Genomic DNA, 19,193 nt, shown 5'->3' on the forward strand with positions numbered 1-19,193 from the left:
ACGCCCAGGCACCACTTGCTGATGGTATATTCTCCGGCCTCACTTTGTAATTGTCGCCGGACGTAGCCGAATAGCCGTCACTGCGCGTGTCGGAAACGCACGTCGACGGTGCCTCGCGAGCGGACACCGGGCTTGGCAGGAGGTTGAAAAGAGTGCAGCTGGTGAGAAGCTTGCGAGTCTGTGTGTGGTAGGTTGCGAAAGGAAGTCGGCGCGATCTGCCTGCGCTGGAGATGGTGTGTAGAAAAGAGGAAGAGAAAGTGAGGGAAGGGCGAGCTTTGAACAGATTTATCATCGGCAACGGCCGCGCCCTTGGAGAGTCAAAGCGACGGAGCTCCATATATGCCAGATTGTCAATGAAGAATTCACAGCGCAATCTTTGCCCCTACAAGTTCTTTTTAAAATATCTTTTTATCTAGAGGAGTTATAGCTTTATAATATAATATAAAGATACTCTAATTTATATGTATTTTTGGAAAATAATAAAATTTCTAGTAGTTATCTCCTAAACTAATAAGCTATATAGCTTAAACTTCTAAGTAAGAAATTTTAGAATTTTAGCGTTTTCTTAAGTCTTAATATACTATTTTTAGTAATACAAAACCTAGGCCTTATGGTTTTACTTAATGAAAATCTATTTTGAGATTTTTCTCGTAATATAGCTACTATTAGTTATATAATCTAGAATTTAAAACTTAAATTCTTATTAGATTCCCTTTTGTATATCTTTTTCTTTAGAGGAGTTATAGCTTAGTAATATAAGACAAAAATACTCTGTTTTTAATCTAGTATTAGAAAATTACTAAAATTATTATAGCTAGCTACTAATATTAGCCTAAAATTTTAGAATAAAGATTTTAAGACTTTTGCGTTTTTTAAGCCTTAGTATACTATTTTTAGTAATCTAAAACCTAAACCTTATAGTTTTACCTACACCGCGATTTAGCGAGATAGCGGACGGCGGTAATCCCTAAAAACGGGATCTAACTGGTTAAAGCTAGCGTACTGCCTAAAGGAATTATCCGCACTTTTAAAAAGTCTACGTCTAACGCTTTCAAGCTAGCTGCCGCTTACGGGGATTACCCCCGTCCGCTATCTCGCTTAATCGCAGTGTACTAGGGATCTATATTGGGGCTTTTACTTTAACTAAGCTATAAATAGTCTTACAACTTAAAAAAGAATATTCTTAAGAATTATAAACTTTAAATTACTAAGCCTACAATTCTTAAGAATATTCGCTTTAGGATTTTAAGACTAATAGTAAGCGTATTAAGATAAGAATCTCAACTAATATTTATACTAGACGAAACTTTTAGGTCTAGGTTTTAGATTACTAAGAATAGTATACTAAGGCCTAATAAATACTAAAATCTTAAAATCTTTATTTAAGAGTTTTAGGCTAATCTTAGTAGATAGCTATAGTAGTTTTAGTTATTTTCTAAAAATATATAAAAGTAAAAGTATATTTGTCTTCTATTACTAAGCTATAACTCTTCTAAATAAAAAGATAAACTAAAGAGAATATAGTAAGAAAATAATATTCCTTTCTAAATTGTATTACTAATAGTTTCTATACTAATATATAAATTGAAATTTAGATTTTTATAAGATAAAACTATAAGATCTAGATTTTAGATTACTAAAAATAGTATGCTAAGGCCTAAAAAATGCTAAAATTGTTAAACTTCTAAATTAGAATTCTAGGCTATATATCCTATAAATTTAGTAGGTAACGACTATAAATTTTATTATTTTCTAAAAATAGATACAAATTAGAGTATCTTTGCCCTATATTATTAACCTATAAATCCTCTATATAAAAAGATATAATAAAAAGAACTTGAAGGGGCAAAGATTGCGTTGTTGTCGCTGCGCTCAGAAGTGCTGTATTGACAATCTGGTACGTATGGGCCTCCCTACAAAGCTCACTTCCGCGACTTCACTAAAGTGGGGCTTTGCTGGCCGCAAAGTAGTTGCGCGACTGCTGCACTTCCAGACAACACCGCGCGCCGCGCTGTTCAGGACACCATGGCGGCATCAAATGGCGCTCAAAGCGTGTCAAGGATGGAGACTTTGCTTGCCCAATACTCTGCGAGCATGTCCGGCAAAGAGATGCGCGTCCTAGCCAGGAAGCCCGTGTTCGGCCATCCTAACATCAATCTTCCTGCAACTCTCGATCTCGAATTGCTTGAAAAGAGCTTCTGCGGCCAGTATGCCATCAGCAAGCGGCAAATTATGGAGTGGCTCACCTCTAGCAATGTCGTCTACTGCATCCACGAGGTCAACAAGGCGACCTTCTCGCCCTTGAGGCACCGCCTTCTCCTCCACTTTCCGCGCGGCGAATGTACCAAGAAACACATCAAAAACGGTATCGATACGCGCATCGCCGACATGGCAATGAAGATTTCTCACACTGGCCTGAAGCCCTTTCAAGTCGAAACAAAGGAAATCTGGGGCATGGCAAACTTCGCAGAGAAAATGTACAATGCTAGCAAAGATGCATTCTTTTCAAAGCAATTTGGTAAGTATATCCATGTATACAAGGCGTGACTCCGAGGAACAAGCGACAGCGCACAGGAGACTAGATATTTTGGAGAAGAGATGCTGAGACTCCTGTGTTGGACCAACTCGAAGAAGCGCTGCAGAACAGGCGACAACGCACAAGAGACTAGCTAGATATTGTGGAGAAAGAGATGCTAGGATTGCTGTGTTGGAACGCTAAATCGAAGAAGCGCTGCAGAGCAAGCGAGGAGGTACAGGAGACTCAATGAATGTGCAACAACGAGAAATAATTTCTGCCTGAGATTTTTTGACCCTCACTTCCAAGCCTTCTTCACGTATGCCTCGATATCCTCTAGTAATTCATTCGGCTTCTCCATTGCAGCAAAATGTCCGCCACTCTGGTGCACCTTACTGGACACCAGATTACAACTCGTAGCCACCCAACTAACCGGCATTGGAACCAACTCAAGTGGGAAGAAAGAGTACCCACAAGGCTTCTCAACATACGGTCTCTCCCTGCCTCTGCCCGAAACCTTAGCTTGACGAGGTCTCTCATCATCTCCAGAAGAGCCACGATATGGGTAAATGCATCGCGGGAAAGTGTCAGTCATCCAATACAAAGTAACCGATTGCAAAATGTGATCGAGCGAAGGATCGGCATCACTCCACTCCAAGAACTTTTCGCCAATCCAAGCCAAGAGAGCCATTGGCGAGGCAGACAAGGCGTGTCCGATCGTTGCCGTCCTCGTACCATGTTCGATGGAATATGCGACGCCGACTTCTCGGAACCAGAGGCCTCGCGAAAGAGCTTTTTTCTCGATTTCCGAAGTCTCGAGAGAGTCTGCGTTCTGCGGGCGAGACAAAGGTGAGAAGTTGAGATGCATGCCTTTACAAGCGTCATAGGATGCTGCTTGATGACGAGAGATGAAGGAGCCCAAATCTCCGCCTTGCGCGAGGTAGCCGGTTTCTGGGAACAGGCCGACCATCAGGTTGTTGAGAGCGTACGAGGCATTCTCAAGGCTGAAATCGAAGTCTAGTGGTGGTCCGGACGAGTAGGAATAGCCGGGGATTGAAGGGACGACGACGTGATATGGTAGAGTCGTGGGAGTGTACTTGTTCTTGAGAAGTTCGAGGATGTGGAGAAACTCTAGGAAGCTGCCTGGCCATCCGTGGTAGAGAGCTATAGGCACTGCATCCGGCTTCTCGCTGAAGAGGGCGATGAAGTGTACTGTGAGGTCGTGTCCCTCGTCGTCTTGGACGTCAGCTGTGTAGTTGGGGAAAGAGTTGATGTAATCTTCCTGCTTTCGCCAGTCGAAGGTGTTGAGCCAGTGGTCTTTGGCTTTGAGCAACCAGTCTCTAGGCACTCCGTATCTTCGTGAAGCGGTCACTGAAGGGTCCGAGTTCTCGTAGACGGGAGGTGCTACTGGTGAAAGCTTGAGAAGTGTCTTGAAGTCATCGATCTTTTGCTGGTCGACTTCAGCTCTGAATGGCTTTGGCTTCAGCTTTGCCGAGCTCGGCACTTTCGCGTAGTCTGCCATTGTGAAGCTTGGTGGCTGAGGTGATGGGGAGAGGTGTCTTGAGAATGAAGCGAGACGACGAAGTGTTTGCATGGGGAGAGGTGTTGATATAGTACGAAGTTGAAAGGACCTGTGGATTTTGCCAATATAAGCAAAGCTTGCTTCGTGCAGCCAGTATTCGGGAGACACAATGGCATACATGTATCACTTGCATTGGGACATCGTCATAACCGCGGCTAAAGAGGCTAGCACGATTGCTGAATCGAGTTTGGTGTGTTGACTCGACCAGGCTGCCACACCATGCTGACAAAAGCTGATCGCGTTCACGCATCTTCTGATTGCTAATGCCGCGTCGGTGACTCGAATAGGCGTGACGAGGCATCTAAGAGAAGTCATGCGATGTGAACAAGGCAGCGTCGAACTCCGATGCGAGCTCTGAAGCAGCACAATCGGCCACAGTGTGCCTGGTACCGCTGATCAACTGGCAGCGAGTCTCATCAAGGGGAAGTGGCAGAGTTCGGTTTAACACACTGCATTTAATCACTGTCCTTCGCCTGCGCGGCGAGCTATTGAAACATTCTATCATCCTTCAATCCATACCCGTTTCAAGACGTAAATGGTGAACGCCCTCCATGCAGGTATTCACGACCGAAATGTCGTGCCGTGCCGCATATGATATTCGTAGAGCGTAGCAAACGGCCCTCGTCCAAGCCAAGGAGTAGCCTTCTCATCGCAACGGAATCCCATGTGCCTCCTAATCGTAAAGGTCTTCCTCACCAGCACCTATTAAATCTGTTAGCATCTACTTGTCATGATGGTCATAAATATTGTCCTCACCATTCTGCTGCTGAGCACCCGCACCGTTCTCGCCGCCCTCTGGGAAACGGAAGAATGCGCTACCACCGGCAGAGTTCTTCATGCTCTGAGCGAAGGCCTCGTACCGCCTAATCTCAGTATCCGTAACCGAGCGACGAGCCATGCTCATTGCCTCCTCGAAGTGTCGCTTGGTAAGCTCTGGCACTGGGTCCTCCTCATCAACATCCTCCTCCATCTTGGTGTCATCGCCTGCCTCTGCCTCGCGCTTCTTCTGGTTCTCGATAGCAATGCCAATGCTCTCCTTGATCGCGAGCTTGACAGCACGCTGTGTGATGAAACCAAGATCGGCACCAGAGAAGCCGTGCGTCTTCTGTGCAATGTAGGCGAGGTCGACGTCTGGCGCGACTGGGGTCTTGCGAAGCTGAGCCTTGAGAATGCTCTCACGACCTGGCTGGTCGGGCAGTGGAACGTACACGAGGGTATCGAGACGACCTGGACGGCAGAGCGCGTTGTCGAGCTGCTCTGGACGGTTGGTTGCGCCGATGACGAAGACGTTCTTCTTGCTGGTCATACCATCCATCTCGGTCAGGAGCTGGTTGACAACACGGTCGCTGGCGCCACCTGCATCACCAACAGAGCCTCCACGAGACTTGGCAATGGAATCCAACTCATCGAGGAAGACAACGCAAGGAGCGGCGGCGCGGGCCTTGTCGAAGATGTCTCGAATGTTGCTCTCAGACTCACCGAACCACATGGAGAGCAGTTCAGGGCCCTTGACAGAGATGAAGTTGGCAGCGCACTCGTTGGCGACAGCCTTGGCAAGAAGAGTCTTACCGGTACCTGGAGGTCCATAGAAAAGCACACCTCGAGATGGGCTGAGACCAAACTTGAGGAACTTCTCTGGGTGGTCGACTGGGTATTGCACGGACTCGATGAGCTCGCGCTTGACGTCCTCGAGACCACCAATATCCTCCCACCGCACGTTGGGCACTTCGACAACGGCGACCTCGCGAAGTGCGGATGGGTTGCTGACACCGAGAGCGAAGCGGAAGTTCTCTTGTGTGACACCCAGGCTGTCAAGCACCTCAGCGTCGATTGTGTCCTCATCCAAGTCGATAAGATCCATCTTCTCACGAATCTGCTGCATGGCGGCTTCTGAGCAGAGAGATGCAATATCGGAACCGACGTAACCGTGGGTCTCTGCGGCGATGGACTCCAGGTCAACGTCGTCAGCGAGCTTCATGTTCTTGGTGTGGATCTGCAAGATCTCGAGACGGCCGGTTGGATCTGGAATACCGATGTCGACTTCGCGATCGAAACGACCGAAACGACGGAGGGCTGGATCGATGGAGTTCGGGCGGTTAGTGGCGGCCATGACCACAACGTTGGAGCGGGCCTTCATGCCGTCCATGAGGGTGAGCAGTTGAGAGACGACACGGCGCTCGACCTCGCCGTTGGTCTTCTCACGCTTTGGTGCAATGGAGTCAATTTCGTCGATGAAGATGATAGCCGGGCTGTTCTTCTCAGCCTCCTCAAAAGCCTTGCGAAGATTCGACTCGGATTCTCCTGCCATCTTTGACATGATTTCTGGTCCGTTGATAAGGAAGAAGAAAGCACCAGTCTCGTTGGCAACGGCACGCGCCATCAGCGTCTTACCAGTACCGGGAGGACCGTACATGAGAATTCCTCGCGGAGGCTTGATACCAATGGACTTGAAGAGCTGTGGATGCCGAAGTGGCAGCTCAACAAGCTCGCGAACTTGTGCCATCTGCTTGCGGCAGCCACCAATGTCGTCGTAACCCACCTCGTTCAAATTGCCCTCCTCGTCTTCACGCTGGATTGGCTCGCCCTCGCAGTGGATGACTGTATCTTGAGCCACAATACCATACTCTGGCGGGTCGATCTCGACGACCTTGAATTCCACCGTCCGCATGGCAGCGCGGCATGTGAAGAGGTCGCCTTGTCGGAGCGGGCGGTAGGCTTCGCGGAAGTATGGTGCAAGGAAGACATCGAAGAGGGAGCCAGTCAGACCCTCGATGGTGTCGGCCATGGGGAGGACAGCGATACGCTTGGCGTACTTGATGTCGGGACATGGGTTGACAGTCACGACGTCGCCGAGCTTGACGCGGAGGTTGTGTCGGACAACGCGGTTCATGCGCGCGGAGCCGTCATCGAGGTCGTCATCGGCGAGCACGATGAGGACGGTATCCTTTCGCTTCTTGCCCTTGACGAGAACGGTGTCGCCACGGAACAGCTGCAGCTGCTCCATGGTGTTGTTGGACAGCGCCAGGATGGAGTTGTCATCGGTGGTGGCGTCGGTCACCAACAAGCTGTTAGGCTTCTTCTTCTTCTTGAGGATGGCGGTTGCGGTGGCGTCCTCCTCGCGATGCTCCTTGCCGCTGGGGTCATTGTCGAGCTTGACCTTGCCCTTGCCCTTGCTCTGGCTGTGGTCTGGCTCCGCAGACATGATGGCGGCGCTGTAGGGGAGTGGTATCTGTGTTTGTGTCGACTCGTGTGGTGGACGGGGTCGGGGCGCTGGATTCGAACGCCGAATGCAGTTCTTGCGCGCGCGCTGATTTTCTCGCAGCGACCGCTTTCAGAGTCGAGGGAGATGCGTGTTGTGTGGTCGAGGAGGTGTTGCTCGACTGCGGATGATGGAGTTTGAAAGATGTGGTGGAAGAAAAGTGAGTGTTGGCGAGGAGGAAGTCGAGAGGCAAGCTTCTGATGAAGGAAGGCAGTGACGAGCTCGCGGCGGTAGCACCAGAACTAGGTTTGAACTCGGGCCGCTTTCGCGCTTGCTGCGATGAAATCATGCACGAGACAAAGTGAACACCTTTCGCCCTTTCGCCGCAGCTGACTGATTATTAATAAGTACATGTATTTGCACTAGAAACTGATCGAACCAGTTGCGCACGCGTCTTCACTTCTGCCTGCATGTGTCTTCACATGCATGCTGCCTTGTTCACGTGCCTGGGCTTGTCTCAGCTGCACTCGCAATGCTTTGCTCGTCTCCAGTGGCAACCGCCCGGTCAAGCGCCACAAATACGCCGACTAGAATAATTTCATGCAGTCCTGGTCGACGACATGCCCGGCCAGCCGGTGTTGCACGGAGACGGCGACCTGGATACAAGTGTCCGCCGTATCATCATCGTGGTGGAGCATGTGAAACGAGAGCGAGCGCCTCACTGACGGTGTAAAGTGAGGCGGTATGCCGAATTTGGAAGACACGGCTTTCTACTGTCACAAGCGCTGCCCCGAGAGTGAATGCGGGTTGATATCTGAATGGCCTCCGCACAATGGCCCTCCTTGCAAGACATCATAGTTGGACATCGCAAGGCTTGGTCAAGACTACTCGACATCAAGGCAGCCAAGATCCACTTCGGCGATGTCTCATGCCTTCAACAAGGCCGATATGGATTCGATCCAGGTCAGGAAGAGCGAAATGGGATACCATCCTGGAGCTTCTCTCCCGGGCTCTCCAAGGTAGGCCACAGGTTCTGTGCAATCTGTCCAAGCTGGTCAAGGGCGTCTCAACCACATGCTGGGGGAAAGCGCAGCGGATGACTCAGCATCTACGTTCGTTTTCACTTGGTGTGAAAGTCTGTGCAACTCTAGGTCCGGAGAGGTGTCGGTTGCAACGAGGTCAACTATCATACAACTTCAGCCTTTTTTCATTCTGATCAGGCTCCTAAGTTGCAGAGGACAGGCGCTGCGATGGAATGTACAAGCGGACAGCCTGCACCGAACCACGATTGCACTCTGGAGCACCTTGACTCGAAGCTACCACCAGCGTCGCGACATAATGCATTGGATGCAATCGAGCAATCTTTTCCTCCAAGCCACGGCAATGCAGTCAATCTCAAAGCAGATGTGCTCCAGCTTGCAGCATCCATCATGAACGAGAGCTCACTCTTTGGCATTAGCGACGACGAGCAGATCCCAGAGCAAATTGCCAGTCCATGCACATCTTCAGGTATTCCCATACCGACATCTTCCACCGGACTGACCACTCTCGCTTACGAACGAGCACTACGCAATCGGATTCCAGCGGCCAAGCTAGCCAGACGAGGAGTTTATGATATCGAAGCTTACAAGCCTACCTTCGTGCACGACATCATGATGCTTCCAGGCTCACTTGCGAATCTCATCGGCAAGGTATGAGCCCGCAGCTCAATTCTGCATCGCGCACAACGCTAACGAGCTCCTTTCGCAGGGCTCACCAGAGGATATCATCAACCGAATGACACCCGCCATCCTGCCAGGCGTTCACTCTCACATCGACTCAAAAACTATCATCCCACAACTAATCCATTCAGGACGCTCAACAGATCACGTCCAGGGCATGTTGATCTTCGGACAAGGCAAAGACGCTCGAAACGTGGTCCACCAACGCTATAGAAGACAGCACGCAAAAAGGAAGCGCGTTGAGGTGGAGATCGAAGTACTTGTGCCTGGTCAGGATGAGCCATGGCGTCCAGAAAGACGCACGATCATTGCACACGCTTGGCTCTTCTCACGTATTCGAGAGTGTTCCGTCTCGGATGGAACTGAAGTTGCTGAGAAGAAGTGTCCGAGCTGGTATTTGGAGGGCTATCTTGCAGGTCAACTTGAGCCGCACGATCGACTGCGTATTAGTGCTGATGCGAAGGGCGATGAGGATCAGGATGGTTATATTGGGAGGGATGTCAAGGAATATGAGATTCAGAGTGAGCAGCGAGAGGTCGTGATGGGCGGAGGAGGGTTGTTGCACTATGAGAGAGCGAATCATTTTACAGGGTGGTAAGAATTCTCCTTTGAAGCGGGAGTCGCAGATTCCAATATCTATCATCTCGATACTGATGCCCATTGTCAAAGCACATCTAAATCCAAAGATCAGGACTCCTCTACGACATATAAAACAAGGATTGTCAATGACTCAAGAGCATCTTCCTATCCATGTACCGCAGGTTTCCACTTCTGCAGCTCCTCATCACCAGCATCACTGACCTTCCTCCCCCTCGGAAGATTCATTATCTGGCTCTATGGACGCAAGCAGATCTCAGAGCAGAGCAACTCACAACCGCGGCTGCATGCAAGGCGATAAGATCCATCCAAGAACTGCGACATTGCTCTAGCCTCGCCGTATCTTTCGCGACATCTAAGACAATCTCAAAAACACCTTCATCTTCTCAAAATCCGGAGTTCCAAGTCCAGTAACAGCATCCCAACCCTTCGACGCCGGGAAGCCCTCAGTTCCACACCCAGGATTCTTGCCTTCAGTAACATCATTGAACATTTCCGGATACTTGTAGATAGAAGACCGGATTCGCGAATCCGATCGGCGTTTTTCCAACTTGTAATCTCTCTTCGTTGATCAGAGTCAGGATGGCAGCAAAGATGGGAATAGCGGCAGAAGTGCCTCCAATGGCACTTGTCCGACCGAAATAGACGGTCGTGATATTCCAGCCCATCGCTGACACGTCCGGGATGCCTCTGCCGGTACGATTGAATACGCTGTCATTGTACTTTGGAGCATAGTCGTCGAGGTAAACTTTCACAGCGTGGTCTTGGTATTGTGGTCTCGGGCAGATGTTACTAACCCCCCCCCCCCCCCCCGAATAGAAATCGAGGTATGTGTTGTTCTTTTTATTAGGTTGGGCAACAGCGACTTCTCCTCCGTAGATGGCATTTGCGCCTCTTGTCTTGAGCTGAGTGGCACCGACAGCTGTGATATACGGACAGTTGACGGGGAAGCTGGGGGAGGACGTAGCCGTGTTCGGCGTTGACACAGCTGTTGTTGTATGCGGCATTGTATCTGTTCGCAACGCCTGCGTCTCCAGTTGCGAAGACTACAGAAACAGCTTGCAAGCCCAGTTTAGCCCACTCGCGGCACTGTCGTTCTTGGTAAAAGCGTGGTAGAGCAGCTTCGATTTAGTCGTAGGAGATACTGATAACGTTGCTTATGGGAGCCCCTCCACATTGGAGAGGACCGGTACAGCCGCCTAGAAATCAGGGCATTAGTGCTGTCACCGGCTTCCGAAGCTCCAGCGGGCATGACCTATGTACCTTCGTTTGGATCTGGATATACTGGGTCCAGATAGGGCTGATCACCGCCTTGATATGTGCAATACGAAGCATCGAGAGCGTCCAAGAAGATATTGAAGGTACCCACACTGTCCACGTTGACTGAATCACCAACTTGGTACTGACGAATTTGTTGAGGCCAAATGATCGAGTACGCTGACTCGATGTCTAGAGCGCTTTCAATGTAATTTGTGCCATTCGGATCCACCCTCTTGCCGCCATCTATGCTAACGAACTCCGGGAGAGTGTCAGCTGGAATCTGAGGAGAAGTAAAGTTATTGAAGAAGGGCTTCAGGTCCGGATAGTTGAGAAAATCAGCCCATTCGGCTATGCCCATTTTGTTTCCAGCGTGACTGTAGTTGCCTTTGCCGAAGTTGTAGATGGTTCGTAGACAGTCGATCGTGATCAAATCGTCACAACGTGTCAGGCCAAACGGTCCGGTAAAGTTGGTGACCGTCGACACTTGAACAGCCGGGGATTTTTGTGCGATTGGCTGTAATCCATCGAGCTAGATCGTCGGCATTACGAAGTCGACGTGACTTTGCAATTCCTTGGGCAAATGGTAGGAGTCGCATGCAACTCTGTAGCCTCCGTTCTCCTGGTGCTGGAAAAGGTGGTACTCTGTCTTCAAAAGACGTTCGATCTCTGCGACTGTTGCGTTCACCTCGAGCCAATTCCTTCCCTTCGAATGTGTGATCCGGCTGTGATGTATTTCGATGGCGGACAACCATTTGAACACTTCATTCGATGTTTCTTGAGATGGAGCAAATGTGTTCGCCACCTTCGCTGCTGACCAATGCTTGCCTACAGCTGTTAGCTGGCTGCAACGCCATATCGAAGGAGAACATACCATGATTGGGCGAATCAGGATCAGCTATAAGAAGCAAAAGATGAAGTCCGTCAGCCATAATGTGCTCGTTGACCGAATCGACTCACTCGTCATTCTCACCAATGTCATTGAGATACTCGTCAATATTGTGGAGATTCTGCTGCTTCAACGCGATTCGCAAAGGCAATACATGATGATGTGCTGCTCTCGAGCCTTTCCTCCAAGTAATTGGGTTGTCATTCCTCTTCTCGTGTAAGACGTGGTTCGCTTCAGGCGTGGCTATAGCGGCGGCTATACTGGCTAATATCAGCACAACATTCAAAATTGACACCACGCTTGATTAATGCGAAGAGATGAAGTCAACACAAGCTTTGAAATGAGAAAGACGGATCAGATGGATTACAACATGTTCTACGATAGTCTTATTAGTGGAGCCATTGCAACTTGTGCTGCACTGCAGGAACACGAGGTAGTACTAGCATTGGATGAGTTGGTCTAAGCGATAGTTCTAGCCGACTGCATAGGCAGATGACGGGGGGTTCCAAGAGTGACGGGCGTGTATTCCGTGGTGTCCGTGAGCATTGGGTTACACTGCTTGATGCGCAAGCCGATTGAGCCGGCCAGCCGATACTGTAGCACAGATTCTCATCGCGACCTACCACAACATCAGCTCGTGTCGCAACTAGCACTGATGCATCGAACAGCACATAAGAACCCGAAGTGGCTCTGAACAACGACACTTATTATTCTCCATACCAGAATCACCCGCGCTCCGATCGCTGTATGCAAACTCATGAATGCAACTAGAAGTACAGGGTATCATTAATTTCTAGAAATCCGCGCCGGTTCCGCTGTACCTTTTGATTGCGCCGATCGATGCCGTCCAAAAACCCTTTGCTGAACGACAAAATCGCCTCCATATGAGGCCATAGATCCGATGGAAAGTTCATCGCTAAATAAAACAGATTTTCCGAGAAGTGTCCATTCTGAGTTGTTCTCGAGGTCTTCGCCGAGACCTAATGAATGCCGTGGTTCGAGTATCCAGAGACGAGCCAGATGCACATAGTCCGCGTTGACCAGAACGGTTGGAATAGCTGGCTGGATGTGAGGATTGCTTAGTGGGACAAAGGTAAGTACTTTGCCGCCAGGGCCGGTCTTAACAGCGCGCGGCCGCCACTTCTCTGGCTTCTGGACCTGCCGCTGTGGAAGACCGCGGATGATCAGGAAGTTGACGAAGTCCATGATGAAGCCGGCAGCACGCTCGCTCCAAGCAGTGGTCGGCCAGCGACCGTGGGTGTTTGCCAGTGCAATAAGAAGTTCATAAGCTCCTTGCAGGTCGACTCTCCATCTGCTCATGCTGTATCGCTGACAGACGTCGCCCATCCATTCAGGTCCACAGGTGAAGACACAAGCAAGAGTCTGCTCATATACCTCTGACATTGGCCCAAAGAGCAGGTTCGCAGTACGATCACGCAACAAGTACCGCTTTCTGTTTCGCCCCAACTTTTTCTCTTCGCACCACTTGATAAAATGACTTGCCATCTTGTGGGCATCTTCGTCCGGCAACAGTCGATCCCCTGCATTGCCTTTGAGGAACTTCAGGTCAAGCTCGATGTAGTGCTCTGTGCCGGACGTATTGGTGACAAACTCAGCGCGATCTGGCAGGCGCTGTAATGTCTTCGAGTTGTTGAGGCCGGCGTCCGCGACTGTAGGCGTATAGATCCAGCTGTGAGAAGCGTTTGTGATTGGCAGAGGTGCGCCCACAGAACAGAGTGCGCCGGGATCTTGAGCTGCCAAGCTGAGCAACATCAAGTCATGGAAACACTCGGTTTGAGAAAGCATTATGTGTGGGTCGCGAAGCCTCTCATGGATTGCAAGGCCACACTCCATGGTGTTGAGAATGATGGCGATCTTGTCTTTGCGAGCATCTGCCTCTCGCTGCGCCAGCGGTATTCGAGGATCTCCTCCAGCATCCATAGCGAAGACTTCAGCCACTACAGTCGAGAAATTGCCGTGATGCAGGCGCTTTTGTCGCTCGTCAGGTGCCATCTTACTCCGGTCCCTGAAGAATGCATGCAACGCAGGCTTTACAGCTTCGACATCGGGTTCAAAGGGCACTTCTGTCGCAAGATCGAGGAGGTGGGCAATAGTTTTGCCATTGAATCTGAGTACGTCACGCCCGGACCAAGTACCCGGCTTCTTGCATGGAATGAGGAATATATGGTGCTTCGCAAGACGCATCTCATGCCTGCACCATGCACGCTTGAACCATGAGGACCTCAGCATTTTGCGAATGACTCTGAAAAGATTCTCGTGGCTCTCAAGATATGGTGGCTGCTTTCGTCGAAACCGCTGCCGTGGTGCCACGTGGAACATAGATGAGTACTCGTTCATGTGATTTTGGAGGAGCTCGCCTTCATGCGCCTCCAATTCGATGTCATCCAGTGCTACCACAACGATTCGCGCACTCCGGTATACCATATCCATCGCAGACATCGATATCGTGGTCTCCTCGCGATCATCTTGTTTGATGCAGATTTGATCGATCCATAGGCCCTCATTTTCGAGACGTTCCTCCCAGACTGCCTGAAAGATCTCTTTCTCCAGTGGCAGAGTGAAGTGCCCCTCGGTTTCTGCAACATGCAATTTGCGACGATAGCTTAAGGCGATGAATGATTGATGCTGCCGAGTCGCTATCTGACGATATGGGTATATCAGTCTGAAGTTGAAGCTATCCTTGAAATCTGGCTTCACCATGAATTTGGAAGCCACTTCTGCATTGAGCCTGTGCAGTCTTTCCAGCAGGCGCACTGGGTCGACATTTTCCTCTGGGTCCGGCTCGACCCCCAATATTCTCGCCTTTTCATCACGATTGAGTAGATGCACGTGCTCTCTTGGGATGTAAGTGTTGTGCGGAATGCCGATTTGCTTGGTTGTGAAATGGCAACCTTCATCGATAATTTGCATAGCGTCTCCGTTGGAATTGGTGAATGAAGAGTGGCGGCGAGGGCCAGGGCTTGGTGACCTTTCTCTACGTTCTGAAGGCGGCCCAAAGATTTCTGAAGTACCTTTCGTCGGCATCCAAGTGAAACTCATCAGCTCCATGCCGTTGCTTTGGCCTGCTGGCGAAGGTGACCTAGATGAGGCAGATTGAGTTTCACCACTAGAGTCCTGATTCTCGCGAATCGTACCGAGATCTGTAGGTTGACGCACAACAAGCTTGAATGGTCCGTCGGGATTGATTTGACCAGGCTGTGCGCTTGCCATAGGCTTCCCAGCGTGACGAAACGCGTCAAACGAGACGTGCTCTTGAGAGCTCCTCGAGTAGTGATTCCACCTGCCGGGCGGAGAGATTCGTCCTCTCACATGAGCATCGCCAGAATCTTCCGAGCTGTCAGACTGATCGCCGCTTATATCACTGCTCCAACCTCTTTTATGGACCGACTTTCCACGAGTCAAATGACTGTCAGGAAACAAGAACTGTCCGCCTTCTCCGGGCCCTACTACAGGAGACATGACTCCAAAGCCTCCGGGCAAAGAGCCTCTGCGCTGTGTATGGCCGTGATCTCCAAATGCTGCCACCGCACCCATGAATTGCTGAAACGAGCGCATGCGTTCTGTAGTGCCGCGGGGAGCACGTTCAAAGTATTCTCGCTTCCATTTGGCCCTCTCATAGTGCTCTTGTTGCCTCTCAGCCTCTTCCTCGGCCTCAAACTTGGAAACCATAGCATTGCGATAGTCTATGAACGCTTCTAGCTCTTTCCGCCGAAGCTTCTCCAGCTTCTTTCGCCGAAGGGTGAAGTAGTCGCTGCCGCGTTTTTGGTCTGCTTTGCTGTGCGAGCGCTTGAGCATATTCGAAAGAATCCTGACATGTTTCTTTGTTGGACTGGTCGGACTCGAAGGATTTGTGCCATCTGGCTGATCGCCGAGGTGGGCAACGTGCGTGTTACGCTTAGCGAACGTCTGTCTGCGCTGTAAACCGACATTTGGTAGATCTTCGTCAGCATCGCTTGAGGTGTTGCCCTCCAATGCTGAATGCTCATGCTTCTCATCATGGCGTTCTTCCGGAGTCTCGGGGTTCAGCAGATCCACGAAGTGAGCAAGCATGTCATCTTGCAGCTCGAGTAGGTTGAGCAGCTCGACGCGCCGCCGCCGATTGTCCGCTTTGCTCAGCAGGTTCCATGCTTGATGGATGTTGTGGAAGTGCTCTGCTAAGGTGGCTTTGGCCTCGTCGGAACCCTGATGACGGTTTGGGTGGTATTTACGCGCCAGTTGATGGTATCGCTGCTTAATTGCTTGTCCGCTAGCGTTGCGAGGCAGTCCCAGTGCTTCAAAGGGGTCGAATGCCACAGGTGCCATGGGCGGGGAGGGAAGATCAGAGAAACTGCAATCAAGAGCTCTCACGCCTCCCAAACCTTTGTATGTCAGCTGGCATATGAACAAAGCGTAGGATTGGGGCCAGACTCCAGAGTGCCCAGAGCTGCGGACGAGGGTATATAGCTCCGAGGCACGGCAAGGCAAGGCAAGGCAAGCGTGCATTTTTAGGCGACCATTTTTAGGATTCAACACGGCTGCTATCGCGTGCGCCGTGCAGTGCAGATTGAGGACGCCGTGGCTGTGTCACTACTGTATGTATAACGAGTACAGATCCTTTCGCGGGCCTCGCGTGGTTGGCGGCAGCGAGGCAACATCGTACCTATACCGTCGCTGACGACGCCGATGGACTTCCTGACGACGTATCTGCATTCTGTGCATCGGATGGGCCGACTGTGCGCTTCTCCTTTCTCGTTGAATCTATTCTCGGGAATGCCGCCGTAGCATGTACGGAGATACGAGAAGCACTGCGCTGTGAGAGACTGGCATGCACAGGAGATAGAGACTCGTCTCAAAGACAATGGCAGACACGTTGGGAAGCTTCCAGCGCTGTGTATCGAGACACCGTACAACAAGACCTGAAAAAGCAACAGCCGCGCAATGTCGGTGACGAGCTGAGGCAATAGCACCTTTCTTCACATCACAATCCTGTCATTGCTGCATGTCTGCGGCCCCGAGTGTAGCCTGCTTCTCAAAATTCCACGAGTTTGTCGCCGTCCTCATTCGCCTCATGAGATCCGACTCAACAGCGGCAAAGTCTACGTCCGCTGCATTGACCTTGTACTTCTGTTCCAGCCGCCTGAACCACAGCACCCATCCCGCATATACGAGCAGTGTGAGAGGAATCGTCACCACAAAGAAGACGTATAAATATGGCGACGCAATTGGGTGGCCTTCCGAGGCATCCCAGTTGAACATTCCGTTCATGCTGAAGAACGACTGTGCCAAGCTATATCAGTCAAAATGCTAAATCCAGACGACAAACCATACTCACAGCTACAGCAGTTCCAGGCAAGAAGGTCAGCGTGAGAACGGCAATTGTCTTCATCGCTGCACTGTCTTGTCTCGTTTCCTCCGCCATCTGCGCCGTGACCTTGGCCAATTTAACGTTCAAAAGATTATCCAGCCTGGACTCTTCCGCAATCTTGCGAGAGCTTTCGGCGACTTGGAGATTGATCTTGTTGTCTCTTTGCGCAATGAAGCTGAAGATCTGCCGTCGAACTTAGCATATCCTCCATTACCACCACCTATGCCAGGAATGCGACCTACTGCATGCGACTGATTATCAATGCGCCGAGGCATCATCGAAAGATCCTTCTGGACCTGTTCTGAATAGCGCATTTGCTGCTCTGTCTTCTCTCGCATATCATCCACATAGCCGGTGCCGCCCTCCCACAAATGAGTCCAGAGCCGGTGATAAGCATCAAGATATTTCAGCAGATTCTTCCCAAGCTCAATCTCAAAGTTGGACCGCCTCTGCAACCTTAACTGCTCAAGATTGAGTCTGTTGAGCAGCTTGTAATCGCCATTCTCGTCCAGATTGATCCTGCCATCGGCTATTCTGCGTTCTGTGTTCGTGATCTCACGGGACAGCTTCTGGACCTGTTCCAAGCTCTCTTCTACGTGGTGCAGGAGTATCTGAAAGGGTAGTATTGCAAAGTCTCGCGGAACCTTTGGATGCCGATTCAGATATTCCTGCCCAGCGAGAAGCTTGTCCACGCTGTAGTTCTCGTCGGCCACGAACAAGCCACCGCAATGGTGTCGCTCTCGATTGACCAGCGATAGCGAGCAGAACGACTTTCCATCTCTCGGCGTCTGCAGCATAAACGCTAGCGGATGATTAGCTTTCTTCCCATGCTTTCATTCATTCTTCTGTCAGCGCCTACTGAGAATGCCATGATTGGTCAGAGCAGCTGACCCTCCCTCGTCTCTTCTCCAGAGGTGAACATATTCATCTGATATCCAGCCCTGTTTCTTGACAACGTTGACGATTTCCTGGTTGAAAGGAAGTCTGTCCTGGTCGCTAAGATTTGCGCTAACAGCACTTGCGATACTGCTCAGATTAGTCTGGCGTTCATGCAGCAATCGTCCTCATCGAGCATGCTCACAGCAGCTTGAAGCGGACTGTGCTATCATCGTAGCTTCTATCGATCTGTACAACAGGTTTAGCTGGACCCTCGGGCATAGCATTGTCGAGCTGTTTACCTTGTGGTTGATAAGAAAGTCTTCCTCCTCCAGCTTCCTCAGCGGGCGAGCTTTCAAAGTGTCGGGAAACTTCCAGTCATTATGCTACTGCTGTCAACAAAATCACCTCCCCGGCGACTGCTAGAATTCGCAGATCTTGTGTCAGCACCAGCATTGTCATACCTCAAGAGTCGAATCCGAGATCTGGAATTTCGACAGCGCCACCTCTGCACTCTCCATCGGACCGGGATACCGGGCTTTACCATCTGGTTGGTTCTGTGCCACCGCCTTACTGTATGCACCCAGCACGATGTGTGAGCGCACGAGACGCTGTGAGAGATGCGTGTACGTCGTCCCTTTGACGACACCTCGTAAGCGTCTGAAGTCCAGACGCAAGAGCTCCCGCAAAGTGAACTATGATGCCGATGGGTCTAATGCATGATGAGCTGTGCACGTTCTTGGCGGTCTGACCATGCAGGAAGGCGGTATGATCGCATCGACCTCAGGCGGGCGTGTGTCGTTTGACTCGTTTCAGAACGCCCGCCATGCACATTATTGTGTTACCGGGCAACCTGACTGGAACTAGAGCCGGCCTACGGAAGACTGGAGGAGGTTAATCGCATTATTGACCTGTCGAATGAGGGAGGGTGAGGGTGAGGGTGGGCGGCTCGCAAATTTTCGATTGCCAGCCTGAAAGTGGCTGTGCAGCGCAGCGCAGCGCAGCGCAACGCGTTCGTTGTTTTCCACTCCTCCATCACCAACACTTGTTGTTGAACCTCGCTGTGCCGCTCAAACTCGCATATTCCGGCGGCGTGCAGCGCTCCAGATCTCATGCGGCCCGGCTCGGCTCAGCCTCTCTCAGGTCTCAGGTCGCAGCTTCTGCGGTCGATCGATTTTGCGGGTTGCCTTCG

At 50.6% G+C, this 19,193-nt stretch overlaps 6 protein-coding genes across 6 annotated transcripts; 2 read left to right on the top strand and 4 right to left on the bottom strand.

Annotated features, from left to right (window-relative positions):
- Positions 1-2,025: 2,025 nt before the first annotated feature.
- On the top strand, positions 2,026-2,768 carry MYCFIDRAFT_194670 (uncharacterized protein; the record flags this gene model as incomplete). Its single annotated transcript, XM_007925683.1, has 2 exons — positions 2,026-2,518; positions 2,674-2,768. The coding sequence occupies 2 exons, from the start codon at positions 2,026-2,028 to the stop codon at positions 2,766-2,768; spliced, it is 588 nt and encodes a 195-aa protein (XP_007923874.1).
- Positions 2,769-2,770: 2 nt separating this feature from the next.
- Positions 2,771-4,105, bottom strand: MYCFIDRAFT_210581 (uncharacterized protein). Its single transcript, XM_007925684.1, has one exon. The coding sequence runs from the start codon at positions 4,035-4,037 to the stop codon at positions 2,814-2,816; it is 1,224 nt and encodes a 407-aa protein (XP_007923875.1). The 5' UTR covers positions 4,038-4,105; the 3' UTR covers positions 2,771-2,813.
- A 713-nt stretch (positions 4,106-4,818) lies between these two features.
- MYCFIDRAFT_151730 (uncharacterized protein) lies at positions 4,819-7,515 on the bottom strand (the record flags this gene model as incomplete). The annotated part of the gene is made up of 1 exon (XM_007925685.1): positions 4,819-7,515. Exon 1 carries the CDS (start codon positions 7,297-7,299, stop codon positions 4,819-4,821), a length of 2,481 nt encoding a protein of 826 aa, XP_007923876.1. The 5' UTR covers positions 7,300-7,515.
- Positions 7,516-8,224: 709 nt separating this feature from the next.
- Positions 8,225-10,381, top strand: MYCFIDRAFT_206910 (uncharacterized protein; the record flags this gene model as incomplete). The annotated part of the gene is made up of 5 exons (XM_007925686.1): positions 8,225-8,431; positions 8,475-8,936; positions 8,962-9,555; positions 9,593-9,679; positions 9,709-10,381. The coding sequence occupies 5 exons, from the start codon at positions 8,225-8,227 to the stop codon at positions 9,913-9,915; spliced, it is 1,557 nt and encodes a 518-aa protein (XP_007923877.1). The 3' UTR covers positions 9,916-10,381.
- On the bottom strand, positions 9,639-11,803 carry MYCFIDRAFT_206911 (uncharacterized protein; the record flags this gene model as incomplete). Its single annotated transcript, XM_007925687.1, has 10 exons — positions 9,639-9,957; positions 9,991-10,080; positions 10,106-10,519; positions 10,548-10,660; positions 10,696-10,758; positions 10,790-10,813; positions 10,842-10,869; positions 10,900-11,403; positions 11,431-11,648; positions 11,677-11,803. The coding sequence occupies 10 exons, from the start codon at positions 11,801-11,803 to the stop codon at positions 9,943-9,945; spliced, it is 1,596 nt and encodes a 531-aa protein (XP_007923878.1). The 3' UTR covers positions 9,639-9,942.
- A 4,807-nt stretch (positions 11,804-16,610) lies between these two features.
- Positions 16,611-17,480, bottom strand: MYCFIDRAFT_210582 (uncharacterized protein). Its single transcript, XM_007925688.1, has 3 exons — positions 17,368-17,480; positions 17,093-17,308; positions 16,611-17,037 (listed from the first exon to the last, which is right to left on the bottom strand). Exons 1-3 carry the CDS (start codon positions 17,461-17,463, stop codon positions 16,750-16,752), a joined length of 600 nt encoding a protein of 199 aa, XP_007923879.1. The 5' UTR covers positions 17,464-17,480; the 3' UTR covers positions 16,611-16,749.
- Positions 17,481-19,193: the final 1,713 nt, after the last annotated feature.

This window comes from Pseudocercospora fijiensis (genome assembly GCF_000340215.1).
Source record: "Pseudocercospora fijiensis CIRAD86 unplaced genomic scaffold MYCFIscaffold_2, whole genome shotgun sequence".
Taxonomy (NCBI): domain Eukaryota; kingdom Fungi; phylum Ascomycota; class Dothideomycetes; order Mycosphaerellales; family Mycosphaerellaceae; genus Pseudocercospora; species Pseudocercospora fijiensis.

Excerpts from the sequence above, each read along its gene's own strand:
- MYCFIDRAFT_210581 (XM_007925684.1), bottom strand. The coding sequence starts at position 4,037 with ATGGCAGACTACGCGAAAGTGCCGAGCTCGGCAAAGCTGAAGCCAAAG.
- MYCFIDRAFT_210582 (XM_007925688.1), bottom strand. The coding sequence starts at position 17,463 with ATGCGAGAGAAGACAGAGCAGCAAATGCGCTATTCAGAACAGGTCCAG. Across the intron at positions 17,309-17,367 it reads TTGATAATCAGTCGCATGCA|ATCTTCAGCTTCATTGCGCA; the intron begins GTAGGTCGCATT and ends GTTCGACGGCAG. Across the intron at positions 17,038-17,092 it reads TGCCTGGAACTGCTGTAGCT|TCGTTCTTCAGCATGAACGG; the intron begins GTGAGTATGGTT and ends AGCTTGGCACAG.